Source organism: Cicer arietinum, chromosome 5 (genome assembly GCF_000331145.2).
Source record: "Cicer arietinum cultivar CDC Frontier isolate Library 1 chromosome 5, Cicar.CDCFrontier_v2.0, whole genome shotgun sequence".
Lineage (NCBI taxonomy): Eukaryota > Viridiplantae > Streptophyta > Magnoliopsida > Fabales > Fabaceae > Cicer > Cicer arietinum.
In genome coordinates, this window is record NC_021164.2 from 63141899 (window position 1) to 63158932 (window position 17034).

The window sequence follows — 17034 nt, forward strand, 5'->3', positions numbered from 1 at the left end:
ATGATCTTTTATTTGCAACATCACAACAACCACATGAAATTGATTCAACTGATGATGGTTTATATCTTAGAGATGATCATGATGAGGGAATTCGGATTAATTCATCGTTTTGTATTGTAAATCGACAAACAAATGTGAATCCCACTAGGAAAAGAAGAAGGGCATCTTAATGTATATGTTTAATTGTTTTATATAAGCCATGTAATCTGAACTGAGTTAATGTAAATTTAATTGTTTGAACATGTTTAATTGTTTTATATAAGCAGCCATGTATTTGATTTTTTGATTAATTTATTTTCTGCTTATATTTAGCTTGATTTGAGTGTTTTATACTAAGTTCATGTAATTTAATATAAACTAGTAATTTACATGAACTGAACTGGACTGAAAAAGAGCTTTAAATATAAAAATAAAACAAGGAGGCCTTTGACAGCGCTTATTTGAAAAAGCGTTGTAAAGGGCTTTTAAAAAAACATTCGATGTAACATAAGAAAATAAGGAGCTCTTTTACAGCGCTTATCTGAAAAAGCGCCGTAAAAAAAACATTCATATAACATAAGAAAACAAGAAGGTCTTTTACAGCGCTTCTTGAAAAAAACGTTGTAAAAGAGCCTTTTTAAAAATAACATAAGGAGGTCTTTTAGAGCGCTTATTTGAAAAAGCGTTGTAAAAGGCTTTTAAAAAAACATTCATATAACATAAGAAAACAAGGAGGTCTTTTACAGCGCTTCTTGGAAAAAGCGCTGTAAAATAGCCTTTTTAAAAGTAACATAAGGAGGCCTTTTAGAGCGCTTTTCCAACAAGCGCTGTAAGAGCCTTTTTAAAAATAAAATAAGGACGCCTTTTAGAGCGCTTTTCCAATAAGCGTTGTAAAAAGATTATAAAAAAGCGCTGTAAAAGGGTTTTATATATAACAGTAAACCGCTTCAGTTTTCTCTTCATTACGTAAACTTCATTATCATCTCAACCTTCATCGTTCTTCTCTTCCTTTGCAAACCCTATCATCTCTTTCATTACGAACCTTATTTCCACGATCATCTCCCTCATTTCGAACCTTATTTCCATCCACGATCATCTCTCCCATTACACACAATATCTTTTCATTGAAATACGTAACCCTCATTACGTATTTCTTCAAACCATATTTCTGCGAATCGTATTTCTGTGAACTTTCTACGAACCCTCATTTTTGTTGTTTAACGTATTTCTTCGAACCCTCATTATTCAGGTATTGATGTTATTAAGTTTTTGTTATCACTAAAATGCATGTTAAGATATACTGATACTGATATGTACTTAGAATACTGCATGTTGAGCTTGTTGAAGTTATACTAAACTGCATGTTGAACTTGTTGTAGATAAATGGATACCACCAAAGATTTAGAATGTCAAAATGAAGTTGTCAACACCAAGACTTACGAAAACGAAGTCAAACGTGGTGTAACTATAATGCAAAAGATCATAAAAGCAAGGAGCAATGGCATTAAATTTGAGGTATACTATACTTTGTTTGCTGTTTATTTTTTATCTTTTCTTAATAGCATGTACTTACTATATGAGTTTATTAGGTTGGATGGAATGAAAGTGGTCAACCAATCGACCCAAACAGCTCCATGTTTGTAAATTACATTGGGGCTATTGTTCGTCAAAATATCCCAATTACAATTGATGATTGGAGAGATAAGGCGTTGAAGGATGCCAAAAATATACTATGGAATGACATTCAAGTAACTTTTTTGATCCACCTTTTGTCATTTATAATTTTTTTCATTGAAATACTTTACTCAAACTATATCTTTATTTTGCTTGCAGACTTCTTTTGTTCTTAATGAGGGGAGAAAGAGTTACGTATTGAGAGTTGCTGGGAAAATCCACCGGGGATTTAGATCTCACCTCTCAAATTTTTATCTAAAAGATAGAGAAGGAAAGACGAATGTTGAAGCTCCAAGAATATATAAACATTATATATCAAATGATGAATGGAGTGCATTTGTATCCAAACGTTCGGACCCCGCGTTTGTCGTAAGTGATTAATTTATTAGCATTTGTGTTTTATTATTCATATTTTAAATTTTTACACGATTGCTATTTTTTTTATATAGAATATAAGTAAGGCAAATCGCGAAAGGGCAAGAAATCCGACGCACCCATACAAAAAATCACGTATGGGATATGGACGTCTTGAGCAAAAACTTGTAAGTAATTAAACACCACTTTTATATAATGAAGTAATTTGTATTATAAACTATAGTTTCTAACTAATATTTTGTTTATGATCTTAACGAATAGCGACAAGACACCCAATCGGATCAACCGTTGGGTCGTCATATATTGTGGAAGGAAGCTCGTGTAAATAAGGACGGAGTGGTTGACAATGAAAATGTCCAAAAAGTAATAGAACTTTGTGTAAGTATATTATCACTTGAATATTTTTTAATATTGTATTTTATCACTTGAATATTTTTTAATATTGTATTTTAAAAATGATATTGAACTTATCTTTTTAATCCTAAATGTATTTTAGGAGACTATCGAACAAAGTTCTGAAAATCAAGAGGGCAACAAAGCTAGTTGCAGGGGCATTCTAGGTAAAGTGTTTAATGTTCCTGAGTATTCCGGTCGGGTTAGGGGGAAAGGATTTGGCGTAACTCGTAAAAGTTATTTTTCCTAAGAGAAGCGCCAAAATCTATCCAATGAGGAAGTATTAGAGAAGCTCAAACTCCTTACAAAGCAAGTGGCACTTTTGGTGAAGACGAACAAAGACAAGCAACTCCCGGATCAGCTCCAACAGGAAATACAAATGGAGAGTGAAAATGCGAGTTGCAACATCGGTCTCAAAAGTTTTCCTGAGGTAATTAATTACTTACTTATGTTTTAACCATTGATTTAGGGTGTCACTCCATGCGTGTTGTACTTATCCTCCCCTACTCATCGGAAAGTCGGAAAGGGAAAATTGTACAATACTTCGGGAGAAGTATTGCACAATACACCGATCCCTGCGGGCCATGTCAAAGTATCACCAATTATTGATTTGGAACCAACTGCACCGTTGTCGATACCGGACAACGATGGATATATGAAGTTTTTGGGCGAAGCAATTGGTAGTTACGTGGCATGGCCCACACATCTTGTTGCCCTCGATAAGGTATATTTAATAAATTGAAATGTATGTTTAATTGATATGTATATTTAATTGTTGATTTTTTTCCGCTCCTAACTTTAATTTCACATTTATATTTAGATGCTGAAAAAGCCTAAAGGGAATGATAAAATGATTCCCAGAAACGAATCAATTACATCGCCCGAAAAGGTTTGTCACATTTATTCCCTAAGGTTTGTCATTTTTTCAGATTCAATAAACTAACATTTAACCTCATTTTTTCAGATTCAATCAAATAAACCACCTGCACAGCAAAATAAAGTCGGCAAACCTCAAAAATTGGAGGGTATTAGAGCTGGCAAACTACAAAAACTGGAGGGTAATAAAGCTGCCAAAGTTGCAGCTAGAAAACTGGATTGGGGACAATCGGTCGTTGCTGCTCCTAAAATAAGTCAGTCATGCCTTGCTAAATACGGGGCGTGTCTTGACATCCTAGTAAAAAGGAATATGGGCAACAACGACGATTCGCGCATCATAACCATGAATAAAGCTATATTCGGAGATGAGTATGAAGAATTTCTCTAAAAGGAGCACATATACGAACTTCTCAACCATAAGGAGCTGAGTGCTACTGTCATCAGCTTGTACATAAGGTAAAAAATACTTTTAATTGCATTTATGTCATGCCTTGCTAAATACGGGGCGTGTCTTGACATCCTAGTAAAAAGGAATATGGGCAACAACGACGATTCGCGCATCATAACCATGAATAAAGCTATATTCGGAGATGAGTATGAAGAATTTCTCTAAAAGGAGCACATATACGAACTTCTCAACTATAAGGAGCTGAGTGCTACTGTCATCAGCTTGTACATAAGGTAAAAAATACTTTTAATTGCATTTATAATACATATATTGGGTGCACATTTTACAACGCTTATTTAAAAAAACGCTATAAAAGGTGCACTATAATGCATATATTGGGTGCACATTTTACAGCGCTTTTTCAAATAAGCGCTGTAAAATGTGCACCCAATATATGCATTATAGTGCACATTTTACAGCGCTCTTTTCAATAAGCGCTGTAAAAGGTGCATAATAATGCATATAATGTGTGCGAATTTTACAACACTTTTTTGAAAAAGCGCTGTAATATGTGCATATCAAGCGCGCAATATATCTACATGTTTTATAGCGCTTTTTGGTTTTAAAAAAGCGCTGTTGTATCTTTTACAGCGCTCGATTCCACAACGTTTTTTTTTTTGTAAAAGCGTTGTAAATTGCTTAAAAAAAACGCTGTAAAATATTATTTTTCGCGTAGTGTCGTGAGAGACTCAACTTTCTTTTTTGTGATATAATAAAATTATGGTGAATTTTTTCGATTAAATATGTTTTTACTCTTTATAAAATTATGATCTTTTTAGTTTAGTCCTTAAATTTTTTTATTTACTTTTAGACTCTATTTTAATTTTATAAAGATTTTTTAATGAACTAAAAATATCAATTTTTTATAAAATAAACTTTTAATAAAATAAATTTTATGGAAGCATTGATTCAAAGGTTTCACCGGTTTTAATCATAGTCAACCGACGATATTAAAATTATAACTTTTTAAGTGGTGGGGTTTAAATAGATAGGATAAATATTTTATATTATGTACTTAAAAATAAAAAGTGTGGGAATTAGTTATTATGACTTTTGCCTTGTTATATAAAATATCTAACAAAAATACTCTTGTTTAAGAACAATAACAAACTATTAATCAAGACTATCAACATACTTCGACACTATATATGTATTTGGTTTTACGGTGATAAAAATTGATTTTAGTTAAAAGTAAATTGAATGTAAATAAATTTATGTTTAGATGTATTCAAGTAAAAATGAATTGACTAATAAATTTCAAAGTAAAAATTACATTTTGACTCTAAAGTTACAAATGTAGCGTCAAATTAGAATCTATTTTGAAGTAAAATCAATTCTATTCGATAACATTAAAAGATGTCAAAAATTAATTTTCTACCTCTAGAGTTAATTATGGTTCCTCCAACATTGAAACCAAACGAAAAGGTACAAATCTCCATAAAAAAAAAAAAATTTAAGTTATTGCAAAATGAGTTTCCTCTCTTATATATCTTTCATTTAGCTCATTTATAATTTATGCAGAATTAATAACTAAATTGAATTCCAATAATCTCTTTACAAGTGTGAGCTAGTCACATCCTTAGACCATTGGGAATTTAGGAGGGATTTTTAAAATTTAATCATCTTAGCAGAACAATTTCAATGATCGGATCTTGATTAAACGATTAATCACAAATCAAACATAAGTTAAACACCTTTGAGTATTTTAGGATTACCTCTTGAAGCATGCTTTAACTCTGATCACCAATGCGAAAATTACTAGCGACACTCCATAGTACACGCGAGCACATAACATACCATGATGTTAGGCATTCTGCGAGGTTTGTGACAATCAAAATTACTTGGGGAGATTGTTCTTCTTTTTATAGAGAACGAACCACGAAAATCGTAAGACTCCTATTTTGGGTCCAATCCAAAATAAGGCCTAGATTGTTATATTTAATTAATTTTTTTAATTAAATACAAACGATTAATTAAATTATATTTAATTAAATTATATTTAATTAAATTATATTTAATTAAATTAATTGTCAATCCTCATTTATTTAATCAAATTATATTCAATAAAATAAATTATAAATATGTTAATATATTAAATCATATTTAATACAATTAACATGTAATTAAATTAAATCTTATATAATTTAAATCGTCTATTCCGTTGTGAGTGTTCTATGCATGTGACCTTTATAGATTTTCACTGAAATGATAATATTATTAAATATTATATACAATTTATATAATATAAAATATTATAAACAATGATGGACATCTAGCAATGAATCATTGCTACCCAAATCATGAGAAAATCGATGATACGATTAAAATTTAACGCAATAGCTATTTACTATGCAATAATTGTCCCTTCGTCCAAATGTCTAACTACAAACAAATCATATCTATAGCACTCACACCTCCACATGGTTTACGGCAAGTTCAATTACTACATTTGTGATTGTTATGTTACAAACAACGTTTGATGGACTTAAAGCCTACATCTCTCCATGTATGGATCGTAGTGATTTCAAGTGGAATGATTACTCAATGTGGACGCATGAGTATCACTAATGACACTTAGGCAACAGTTATGTAGCGTTCTCATGGTGGGTCAATTCAATATTAATATTACTCTATTTATATTTATGTGACGATTTGATATCTCATATTCATAACTTGTGAACTGTGATCATCAGTCTACTCATATAATAGTCTCAATATATTATTTTCGTCGTAATTAACAATAATACTTTGATTATGGATACTTTAAGAATAATGTTCTAATGTTCAATAAGATCTCGCGATGAAGTCACACTTGATGTTGTATTAAATGAACTACATATTATAAGGACTTTATTATATTATACAATTAATAACATAATAAACAATGCATTGGACATATATCCAAAATCAGATATATAATTAAAATCTATTATACAAATAATAATCTATATAAAATAGATTGGTGTTAGGACTTACACCAACATAGACTTGATCCATTGTATGTACCAGGGTCGACTCCCACTCCTCCACCATGTCGAGCGTCCACTCTCGCTCTTGTTGTGTGAGGAGGGCCACCTAGATACCTAAATATTATATTTTAACACAACATCTTAAGACATTTAGAATATGAGTCCAATATCTTATATACTAGTCTTTTCGCTCTTTACTATTGGATGTGAGACTAACAACACTCAAACTTGAATTCCAACCGTGATTCCCAAAATTGTTGGAGTTGATTGAAATGAATCATTTTGTAAGAAGTCTCTCATCGTCCAAAATAGAAAAGAAAGAGGGATGTCAAAATGATATATAATGGTCCAAGTTCTCTGTCACAAGATGTACTAATTGGAAACATTTACGTCTATGTCATGTTTTCTTCTTTACTCTTACACTTTTATTTAAGAGCGTTGTAAGATCTAATTTAAGTATTTGCTTTAGAAAGTGTAGATGTAGTAGGATTGTCAGGTGTTTGAGAGAAGATTCTATCTGATACAAAAATATGTGCATTGTATTTTTCCCCAGTTGTCATTAGACAGGAACAATTATTTTTCTTCAATTTTAGAGTTATTTTTCACATTAATAAATTCTATTTACACTAAATAAAATAAATTGATAAATTAAATCAGAAAATACAAATTTTCCAATTCAATAACTATATAAATAAGTGGAAGAGACACATTATTAACATATCAACCATCAAACCTATGAAAATAAAATCATCTAGAAATTCAAGTAAAAATAGTAAAATACAACCTCAAACAAAACATAAATAAATAAAACAATAAAAGTAATTGTAAAAACATGATAAATAAGACCTATTGTTGTAGTAGAATTAATTCAACATGGGATATGTGATTACTAAATAGAAATACTATATGCAACTCCCTTTCCAGTGACACCAGGCCCTGAAAAAGGTTTCATTAGCTCATAAGGTATTATCCCAGCTCCACTCCTATTTTTCAAATCACTGTTTGCATTCCTTGAGTCTATTATCACTTCAATTTCCTTCAATCTTCTATTAAACCTTTCAAAGGATTCTTTAATAGCTGGATCCTCACCCCATGCTGGTTCAATAAACTCTCCCAAGTACTCTTCATCTGGTGAATGATATGATAACAAGTTCAAAATAGTCATCACTAAAGTTGCTTGAATTTGTGAAGGAAAACACTCCAAAAGTATCTGTTCAGGTTTGTTGATAAATTTTTCCCATTCTTCCTTAGAAGGGTCTTCTGTAGGCATTTTGTTTCTAACAATTGTTGGCCTATTAGGAAAATAGCCTCCATATGCATATTGTGCAAAGTTTGTAGCTGAATGATGAGCAGATGCTATCCAAGCTATAGTGGCAATGATGTCAATTAAATCTTTTTGTGTTTTGAGTTTTGGCCACCATGGTTCTTCAGCTTTGTCGCCGTGACCCTTTGTTCGAATTTCAGTCCACCATGCTTGAAGCTCTTGATCAGATTCTATGATACTTGGACTTGGATAGTAATGATTGACATATTCTGTGATCCATTGTTTAATTGCATCCCATATGAGAAGACCATCATTTGCAAAAGGATAGTCTTCAATTGCCAGCTTTAGGCCATGTTGTGCATTAGGATCTTCCACAGCCATTCCTCTAAAACAAATAACGATTTACATCAACAAGTGAATACTCAATGTGTTTTTCAAAAATAAGGAAACACATAAAGCCTTATAATATACTAGAAAAAGTTAAATTTACCTATGAATAAGATCATTGGGTAGTGCCTGCAAATCAAACTGCCAAAGCTTATCATATGCCACAGATGTTAATTCCATTGAATACTTTTTAGTAAAGAATGAGAGTTCAATGACTCCATATGCACTAATAAGCACTTGACGTCCAAGTGAATTGATTTCCAAGGTATATCTGAGATGTGGATGCAGTAACTTGTAGATTGGATGCATGGTGCTAAGTTGCCTATTTGTTGCAATCACAATTGGCTCTACAACACAGTGAGTACTTAACCTATAAAAATCAACAAATTACATGTAAAAAGTTAGCACTACTTCATACTCATAGCAACTAATGGGTTGAATTGTCATATCATAAATGCACGGTAAAAGAAAATAAGATGATTGTATGAAACACATACGCAAATGGAAACATCAGACACAATACAGATGCATAGACATAGGTGATAATTAGAAAACAGAAGTAATTTTATGTAACTACATATACTGGTGTCTGACATTGGACATGCCTACAATTCAAGGTGTCAATGTTACATAGGATTGTACTCACCAGTGGCTTATAAGTTCATGGTAACCAGTATCATGAGTAAGAACATGAGCTTTGGCAAGCCTCCAAAGCCAAAGATTGGTGGAATCAGAATCAGGTGTGAAGACTTGTTTCCACTGTGGTTTGTCACCAATAATTGGTCTTGTGAGCTCAATAGCTAGTGGCTTTAATGTGCCTTGTTTGGTGAGGAAGAACAATGTTCTTGATCCATACAGGGTAGTACCTTTCATCTCTCTCACTTTGCTTACATATGGTAAAAACAAATCATGGAAGTCCAATATAAACAATTTCTTTTCTTGAATGGCCTGCATGCATGTACTCAAATTAATCAAATGTTAATCACAACATAATAATATAATTGCAATAAAATCTTTGATTCTCACTACCTCTTCAACTGTGGTGTATCCAATTATCTGTGACTCAATGACTTCTCTGGTAATAGCTGATTCTGATGGACCATAAATTTGAGGTTCTAGTTTACTTCTCAGAGGCCACTCCTACAGAGTGAATACACCAAGCAAAACACATCAAAGAAACTCCTAAAGTGTTAGATGATATTATTATATAAGTAATACAAAGTATTTGTAACAATTATTGCCTTGACTAATTGAATGCTATATGGATTGACCCCTGCCAAAGTCTCTCTAGCAAATTCCTCATCTGATAGCCAAAAAAATTTGTCTCCTGCAATTCCAAAACTCACAATCAGCTAGAGATAGGAAACAAAAATTGTGTTCTTGTATTTTTAGATATGTGTAATTTTGTGTCAACCATGCACTTGAAATATGACTCCCAATATTAACCTTAACTCCATAAGCTTTTAAGAAAATAGTCTTGTACAAGTTCATATCGAGGCTTTCGATAAGCACTTTCTAAAATGTTTTCAACTCAAATAACTTGTAAAACAAGTAATGTGATAAATACTAATTTGGTTGGTATAAACAAATTTAAAAAGAAACACTTATCACAGAACTAATCATAAATGTGCTTACTTTTAAGTGCTTCTGGTGTATCAAATCGCAGAAGATTTTGGCTATCATTAGTAACCTTGATCAACTTGGGAATGACTTTTTGGAGCAATGTTAACCTATTGGAGTCAAGAGATTTTGGCAACTGAAATCCTTCTTTGTAAAGTGTGTCTATGTCTTCAAAGCTGACAAATCCAAGATCTATATCACTGAGAATTGCATCTAAGGATTCCAAAACTGCTTTTACACCTGAAGATGCCGTGGTTGTGTTGAATTGTAACTGTTTTATCTCAGCAAATGCCTCATCTCGAGGAACATAGAAATTTGAATCTCTCGTTTCATATGATGGATCTATAAAAACAAAGAAAATTAAACATGGACAACTAGAATGCAATATATTACATAATATCGATTATAATTACCCGAATTAGAGTGCTTTCGACCGGTACGACATCTTCTTGGATATGGATATTGTTTGGTGCCACCAAGAACAGGTCTTTTGAGTTGAATGTTGATGTCAGGATCACCAAGATCATTGTAAACATCATAGTCATATATTCTATCAGTGCTCTTACGCTCTCCTTTTCCATCTCCTCTTAACTCTATTAGTTCATTTTCTCTCAGCTTTATCAATCCAGTTGGTGTTTGTGATGGCAAATACATCTATTCATTCCATGCATAAAAATATTATATAAAATTATGAAACTATATTATAAAAGGAGATGTTTATAATGTTGGAATGGCGAATACCTTGTTAGTGAAGAAGAGTCTCTGAATAGGTTTGGGTTGAATCCATGAATTACAAGTAAGGTGGAGAGGACCATCAGGGAAACCATCAATGACTATGCTCTTTACAAATATCTCTTTGTCGAATTCATTCTCAACATAAACAGCACCCACTTTTCCGAAATTTGTTGGTATCTCAAAAGTTGCTTCATATTGCACCTCTTTCTCATTTTTCTCTCTTTCTTTTGCATGTCCTTTTATTGTCTCTCTCTGCGAGTTTGTTTCTTCATTTACATATGAAAAATGGTTAAATTATCAAAAATGTTATTTTGATACACAAATTTAACAATAGTTTCTACAATTGTATATATGATTAAAAAGGTTTCAAATATACTATGTTTAGTGGATGATTAATTAGTTGATGTATATACAAGTTTTTTATTCTATATCGTTGGTGCATACATTAAATTTCTATATAAATTTTACTAAATTCAATTCCTTTTGAGGCAATTGTATACAATTCAATATTAATAATTTAGCATTTTTACAAAAGTATTTATAATTGTATATATTTTTCAAATGAATTTCTAGTGTCAAATAGACTTGCTTTAAAAAAAAATTGAGTTTAATAAATTAATGAAACTTACTTGGATCAAGGTCAACACTGACTAACTCCAAAACCAAGTGTTTGTTACCAACAACACTAGTAACAAGATTTTTTATGAGTCCACCATCACTTTGTTTAACCGTCACTAAGGCTTTTACATTACGAGATTCGGTGTTGGTAGTGTTGCTTCTTGTTGCCATCGTTACAACTCTCATGCACGGAGAAATACACCCCCCTGTGATCCTTCCAATGTGAATATTTTTACTTAGGGACAGAGAAGATTTCAAAATCGAATTACTATTATTGTGGCAACTATGAGAAATATATTTCCTCCATATATAGGAAGGTGAAGATGCACTATTAATGATCAATGATCGGTGAACATGTGGCTTCTTCAACAAAAGCGTCATAGTTTGGTATTCCATTTATCCCAAAATATTATATCATATGGTTGGTGTGTGTTTGGTCACATATGTTAATTAATTGCATATATCACCGGGTCTCTTTGTAGAATTATATTAGGCAAGAACACCTATCTTAATGTGCCATTTCAAAGAGAGGCTATTAATTACTAATTGTTTTCATAGTTTTGCCTATCACAAACACTTCACTATAATGCTAATTTGGCATCATAGTTCAATTTGTACGGTATTACATTACATTGACCCTCTCAGAGAGCTAGCTAATTTGAGTTTTTCTTATACCATAAGTAACATAAAGTATTATAAAATATAAATAGTACAGTCATATAAAGTTATATTAGTGAAAAACGACAAAAAAATTAAGCGTATGTATGTGGAGACTAACTTCATTCACCGATTTCTTATTGTCAAAAGATATATAAACAAAAAAAAGTAAGCAAAACATAATGATTCTTAAAAATTCGACACATCAATATTCTTGTGTTTTGCAAAAAATAATTATTGTTATAATTAAATAGAAATTATCTTTAGATAGTCTTAAATTCAACCAATAAATATCAATATTATTATATCGAACGCTATATTTTAAATTTGAATCGAAATTTCATTCTAAGTTTTATTTATTTATTTTATTTATAGATAGAAAAATAAAATAAAAGCTCTATAAATATTAGTTTGGTAATTTCAATTTCTTCTATTTACAAGTCCAAATTAATATTTAGTAAAAAAAAAAGTCGAAATTAATATTTGAGTTGGAGAGTTGGCAAAGAGGAGTTCTTAATTTAATCATCGTGGTTTATTTTGATGTACGTTATTGGCAACGGTAATCAAAGTAATGTTGAAAAGCAAGCATACATATTAGGTGAGGCCTTATTATCATATTTAATTGGAGAACGATTTGTTAGAAGAAAGACGTTCTTAAATACTCGTTAAGTAAGTTATCATTCACACCTCTTAAGTAGGGATTCCGTGATTCATGAATTTAGAGTATACCAAGATTAAAAGAATGTCGACAAAAGTATTAATTTATAGATAATCAATATTTATCGGCAATGTTGAATGTTAAGAGGGTTGGTTGGCCCATTATCCCTCACGTTTCACATTAGGCGAGATTTTAAATAATTGGATCTCATTAATGTACACTGGTCCACATTTGACAGGTCTATATCACATATGTACAAACTAAACCTTTATCAACAGTAAAATTTAGAGTTTGAATAAAAGTTGAAGAACGGTTGTTGAAGTGTTATTGGTGTTTGAAGTGTGAGAGCCAAATGAGTTATTTTGAAACAAAAGAAAAGGAATTGTGTATTTTTGTAGAGTTGAGAGAGTTGGTTACCAGAATCAGGCAGGAAAGAAAGTAATAGGGTGAGGCAATAGCATCGACGGCACGGCAGTAGGAAGGTAGATACACTCTACTCCATTTTAATTATAGGAAGAAATTTGTGTACTTATCTTCTATTGCTGGATAAACGATGCCTATACTCAACCATAGCATAGGTGCATTTATCAAAACTTTATGTTAAATAATCGGTTCATAAATTAATGGTAATTAACTATTTTTTAACATGCATAATTTGACCCAATAATTCATTTTGGAAATAGTACACCGTAACATGTTTTTGTTACGTAATTACAATTCGATTAGCTACTTGTATAATTCCTCTTAATCGCCGTTTTCTTTTCTTGACAGGATGTGTTTGTGCGTGAAAACGAGGCGCCGTGGACACTAAACAATTAATATTTCCCTTCTACAATTTATTTGGATATTTACTTGAAAGTTTCTCGTGCAAATTTCTAAGTAGTGGGTAGAATTTCTAAGTTAGTAAAATAAATTTTGTCGCATGTCTTGGATTTGAATATAAAATTTGGTAGTTGTATATATAAATTTCTAGTTATATTTATCAAATTACGACATTTTTGTATAATGTTTTAAACGTATCTTGTCTTATAGATGTTCATTTGAGATGAAATTGATCCAAATGAAAACTAAGATCAATCTATAGACTCAATGTTCATGTAGAAACTTAATTTAGTTTGCATTATAATAAAAGCTAGATTATAGTCCGTGCAAACATTAATTAAATCATTTAATAAGTTTTATAAGTAATATTTTATGTATTATAAATATAATTATCTTATAATATTATTCTATTGATTTAGAATAATTGAATATGTTCTGAAAAATTAAATTATCACAATCGTTTAATTTAATTTTTGAAAACATTTTATCAAATTTGTATGATAATTTATAATATTGAATTATTGTTTTTCTCCTTATATTGTAATTTAATATTTAATATTTTTATTTAAAAAAATATTAATATTGAATTAAATTGTAACACAGTTTAAATTTATTTATTTTATTAGTATGATGTTTTAATTGCGAATATGAGAAGTTGTTGATTTGTTGTAAAGGAAATTGTTTATTGGATATATTTCATCCAGAATTTGAAATTTATTTTATTAAAGATTAACATATACTTTAAATATAGTTTTAGGTATTTAAAAGTTTTAATTAATTGTTTGTGCAATATTACAGATTTGATTTTAAAAGTTTTTGGATTGTAGTTATGTTACCAAAAATAAATTCTATTGAAAATTAATTTTATTTTATGCAATATTTTATTTTAAATTTATTTTTTAACATTCAAATTTTCATTATAATAAAGAATTTTTAAAACCAAAAATAGCATTCAATTGCAAATAAATAAATGAATTGATGAAAGTTGAGTGTTAATATATTTTTTTAGAATACATGTATAATAAAATTTTGTTCATTATCTTTATTAATAATTTTTAATATATTCATATTTTATGATAATTTTAAATAAATATGTGTATTTTATTAATTGGAAGTAACTTTTTTTAACAAATTTTTTGATATATTCATATTTTATAATAACTTTTAATAAATTGGTGTATTTTTTGTCAAATAGAATATATATTTTTATTTTATAAAATGATAATATTAATAGTATTATAATTATTAATTTATTTGTTCATAAAATTCATTTGATATTTTTATCAAAAATATTGTGAATAAAAAAATTATTTGTAAAATAATAGGATTATGAAATGTTATGACTTGTTTGGTTTTTTAAAAGACGTTATTATGAGAAAATATTTATAGCTTACTTCTATGGTAGATGTTGAAATTGAGGTGTAGAAATGTATATGAATTATGTCCTTGAAGGTATATAAATCTTCATTATATATTGAATTAATTTAGTTTTAGTGTGTTTAAATGTATTGAGAAATAGTAATAGTTTTTCAACAAAAATGTGTAATTAAAATTTCTTAAAAACCTAACTATAGTTGTTATATAGAGATAAAAACCAAAAATTATGGTTTACAACCGTGATTGTGACTGAAATGATGCATTACGCCGACCGCAAATTTAAAATTATGGTCTAAGTTTCAAGTAAAGTCTCATTTGTTGTGATCACCTTGATTGGTTTATACTAATTTATTTCAGTTGTTAGAGATAATATAAAGGGTTGGATATGGAGCATTTGTGGCAATGCCTATGAGTGGTTAAGTGGTTTTTTTTTTTCAATTGAATTGAATGAGTAATTAAATTTTTAACCAATGAAATAATTATTCACCACTAAGTGGCATAATTGTCCATGACTGCGAAAGGAAAAGGTTGATATTGTAAAACATTGTAATTGATTGACATAAATTGAGAGTAGTGAAAAATGCATAATAATGTCATCAAAAAAATATTATCAAAAAATGTATAATAAGAAGAGGGAAATAGAGAAATTGAATCATTACTCATCACTAAGTAAAATAATTGTGTATTAATGTGAAATGAGGATTGATAACGTAAAATATGACCGATATAATTTTTTTTTTTAATAAAAAATTATTTTGCAATCTTTTTTATGTCAGCTTGAACAACGTAAACTCAACATTTTTCCCATTTTATATTCAATGTATTATGAGAAAATGACAAACGTATGCGCACTTTAAAAAGATAAATATTAAGATAAATATTAAAATAAATCTTATAAAAATAAATAACCTCAACAAATATCAAAATAAAATAAAATATGAAAATTATATTTTAGTAAATAAAAAAGTAGATGGAGAGTACAAAATAATTTTGGGAAAATGTTAATATTTAATATTTATAGGATTAGAACTCACAATTTGACATTGATTTCTTTAAGATTTAATGTTAACTTCAAAAATAGTAATTATTAAAATTAAACGCGTCCAATATTGCATTTTCTAAATATTAATAAAAAAATTATCATAGTTTATATATATTTTTTATTATTTATGTTCTATTAATTAAATTGTGTTTGTGTTAGGTTTTATTTGCAATGAGATAAAATGATATGGACATATTTAAATATTTTTTAGTAGAATTAATTGTCTCTAAAATTGATATTAAGTTGAAATTAGAAAAAAAATTGTCAAAACATTTGTTTTTTAATTTCAATTTTTTTTACCCGATTCACTTTTGCCTATATGTATTTTTTATTTTCACAAATTTATTTATATGTATAAAAACATAAATTATTTTATATTTTAAAAAAATCAATTTTATAAAATCAATTTATTTAAAATTATTTTTTGTTATTTATGAACCACATTAAATAGACAATGTGCTAGCTCTCTAACTTGATATTTGGATTTGCATGAACGAACGGGTCTAAAAAAATTAATTAGTGAAGAAAAAAAAATATATCACACATTTTTTATATAAAAAAAATACTTCCATTTACAAGTGATAAAATGATAACAACATTAACCCGAATAGAAGATATGAAAATGAATCACAAAAAATTAGTACACGATTATATTTCTAAACTTACAATTCTCTCTTTTTTTTTTTGGTGAAACAATTTTCATTTTCTAACACCAAAAAAATTAGAATGAAAATTAATTTCTTCAATACATGTGATCAAATAATTATTTAACAATTTATCTTTTACTTAATCGGACATTCGATTCTTGACAAATAAAATTATTAAATCATTTATAGTGGGTCCAACACTTATATTTTAGTAAAGGAAAATACAATTATTACATTACTAGTATCAAAATAAATAATTTAGAGGGCTGTCAATTTGCATAATTAAGGTGATCTGTCCATACATGTATATAGCATAGTGTCACAGGCTTTTGGCTTTTTTTTGTTTTGGAATAATGCATATATTAGATAGGCAATTTCGCACGTGCTAGCGTGTACCCTAAAAAACTTTGGATACATTTTGAATAATTGCTGTTAAATTAACCATTCACTTGCCAGGGATTCAATCGTGGTTGCTTTTGTAAATTAACTTACC

The 17034-nt window shown here is 29.3% G+C and overlaps 1 protein-coding gene and 1 long non-coding RNA gene across 2 annotated transcripts; one reads left to right on the forward strand and one right to left on the reverse strand.

Annotated features, from left to right (window-relative positions):
• Positions 1-7375: 7375 nt before the first annotated feature.
• LOC101492220 (linoleate 13S-lipoxygenase 2-1, chloroplastic-like) lies at positions 7376-11950 on the reverse strand. The gene is made up of 9 exons (XM_004501942.4): positions 11350-11950; positions 10727-10986; positions 10399-10639; positions 10001-10327; positions 9607-9692; positions 9395-9505; positions 9012-9313; positions 8469-8735; positions 7376-8363 (listed from the first exon to the last, which is right to left on the reverse strand). The coding sequence occupies exons 1-9, from the start codon at positions 11732-11734 to the stop codon at positions 7604-7606; spliced, it is 2739 nt and encodes a 912-aa protein (XP_004501999.1). The 5' UTR covers positions 11735-11950; the 3' UTR covers positions 7376-7603.
• Positions 11951-12973: 1023 nt separating this feature from the next.
• On the forward strand, positions 12974-13672 carry LOC140920239 (uncharacterized). The gene is made up of 2 exons (XR_012162965.1): positions 12974-13135; positions 13425-13672. It is a non-coding gene; the product is annotated as an uncharacterized lncRNA (long non-coding RNA).
• The last annotated feature ends 3362 nt before the right edge of the window (positions 13673-17034 follow it).

What these genes read in the sequence shown, in the direction of transcription:
- LOC101492220 (XM_004501942.4), bottom strand. Translation starts at nt 11,734, where the DNA reads ATGGAATACCAAACTATGACGCTTTTGTTGAAGAAGCCACATGTTCAC. An exon ending in CATGAACTTATAAGCCACTG is followed by an intron (nt 8,736 to 9,011) that starts GTGAGTACAATC and finishes TGATTTTTATAG; the next exon opens with GTTAAGTACTCACTGTGTTG. An exon ending in CCCAATGATCTTATTCATAG is followed by an intron (nt 8,364 to 8,468) that starts GTAAATTTAACT and finishes TATTTGTTTTAG; the next exon opens with AGGAATGGCTGTGGAAGATC.